Source organism: Tupaia chinensis, unplaced genomic scaffold (genome assembly GCF_000334495.1).
Source record: "Tupaia chinensis unplaced genomic scaffold, TupChi_1.0 Scaffold141247_1, whole genome shotgun sequence".
Lineage (NCBI taxonomy): Eukaryota > Metazoa > Chordata > Mammalia > Scandentia > Tupaiidae > Tupaia > Tupaia belangeri.
In genome coordinates this window covers 638,698-640,541 of record NW_006201110.1, presented here as the reverse complement: position 1 = coordinate 640,541, position 1,844 = coordinate 638,698, and the positions used below count along the sequence as shown (strand labels likewise).

Sequence of the window (1,844 nt, the reverse complement as noted above, 5' to 3'; positions counted from 1 at the left end):
AGGAATTCTGCTGGCAAGGTTGGCAGCTGGGGCTGTTCTGAGACTCATGAGAGGCACCGGAGCTGGAACCTGAGACATTCTTGCAGCAAGGCCAGCGGCAGACATGGACGGAGGAGGCCGAGCAGTGCCAAGACTGATGGCCGTCAGGGCAAGTGCAATTCTAGACTGAGCATGATTTTCTGGCACAGATGTTCTAGGGTGATCAGGTATTCGGGGACCTGGACCATCCATCATGGAGCCACCAGCCTGCTGCAGGACAGACATGGGTGTTCTAGAACTACCAAGGGGTTCAAGCATTCCAGGTGATCTACAACGGTCAAGAGGAGTTGGTGACATGCTAGGACGACTAAAGCAGCTCATTCTGGAGCTATTGAGTGCCACTGGAGGGGTCCGAGAACCAGAATGATTTCTTGTTGTTGGAGGAGTAGCAGAACGTGAACGATCAGAACTACTTCCAGATGCAGAACGCCTGCGGATGGCTGGAGGAGATCTCGTGAGGGACCGTTTGCCCCGAGTTGTTCGTGGAGTACGGGATCTAGAACGGCGGCGGATAACAAGTGGTGAGCGACTTCGAGAACGTTTGCGTGGTAAAAGTGGTGTTCGAGACCTGGAGCGGCGTCGGATAGCAGGTGGTGTTCGTGACCTAGAGCGGCGGCGTGTCACGGGAGAGGTTCGAGAGCGGGACCTCCTTCGAGTTACCGGAGAGGTTCGAGAGCGTGACCTCCTTCGAGTAACTGGGGATGTTCTAGATCTTGACCTTCTGCGTGTAATAGGTGAAGTTCTGCTTCGAGACCGCCTTCTTGTTACCAGTGGAGTTCTAGACCTGGACCTCCTGCGGGTCACTGGTGGAGTTCTGGAACGGGAGCGCCGTCGTGTGGCTGGTGTTCTGGACCTTGAACGACGGCGAGTTACTGGAGGTGTTCTGGACCTGGATCGCCTTCGACTCACTGGGGATGCCCTTGACCGAGACCTTCGGCGAGTAACTGATGTCCTAGACCTTGACCGTCTCCGACTGACTGGTGAGGTTCGCGATCTGGACCTACGGCGGCTGATCAGGGGCGTTCTGGACCTGGATCGCCGGTGTGCTGCTGGAGACCTAGAGCGTTTCCATGGGGCTGGTGATGTGCGTGAGCGGGAACGCTTCCGACTGGCTGGGGGCGTCCGAGAGCGACCTCTTCTCCGTCGAGAGGAAGTTCGAGAACTCTCCTGTCGAGCAGGAGACCGTGAGTGGTAGCCAGAACCTCCACGCCTCCGCCGAGTAACCCGAGACCTTGACCTGCTCCTCTGTCTTCTCCTAGAAGTAGATTGAGAAGACCCAGACCTATCTCGACGTCGGGTTGTTCTGGTTTTCTCCCTCCTTGAGCGAGAACGAGACCTCTGGAGTCCACGAGGCTTGGGTGAAGGAGAACGACCTCTCCTTGAAGTTGTCTTGGTGCGTGGAGATGATGCTGAGCGCCGTCGGCGTGAAGATCTCGATTTTTCAGCTGGTTCTGGTGAAGACACTGAGGGACTTCTTCGACGTCTTGGGGGAGTTCTAGAGCGGGTTTCTGGTGAGGATGAAGCAGAACGGCTTCTTCGGGAAAGCCTGGTTTTCCTAGCTAGTTCAGGAGATGACCGAGAGCTTCGACGTCGAGGTGGTGTGCGAGACTTAGTCTTGGGCTCAGGGGATGATCTGGAACCTCTTCGTGCAGTTCTGGATTTGGGTGGATGTTCTGGAGAGGACTCGGAACTACTACTTCCGTCAGGAGAAGGTCCTCGGCCCTTGCTTGATGAACCGGACCTGCTTCGTCTGGGAATGGCCCTAGCAGCAGGAGTTTTGGGTTCAGGAGAGGAATCAGAACCGC

The 1,844-nt window shown here is 56.3% G+C and overlaps 1 protein-coding gene across 11 annotated transcripts in view; it reads right to left on the bottom strand.

Moving 5' to 3' along the window:
- The window catches only part of SRRM2 (serine/arginine repetitive matrix 2), a 17,938-nt gene that overhangs the window by 4,740 nt on the left and 11,354 nt on the right, over positions 1-1,844 (bottom strand). For all 11 annotated transcript variants that reach the window (XR_003546953.1, XR_003546949.1, XR_003546951.1 and 8 more), the window contains exon 11: positions 1-1,844. This exon ends at the window's left edge or, in 1 of these variants, runs on beyond it. Coding sequence is in view for 5 of the 11 variants with exons in the window: in XM_027766152.1 (XP_027621953.1) it covers positions 1-1,844 (1,844 nt within the window). In the remaining 6 variants the exon portion in view is untranslated.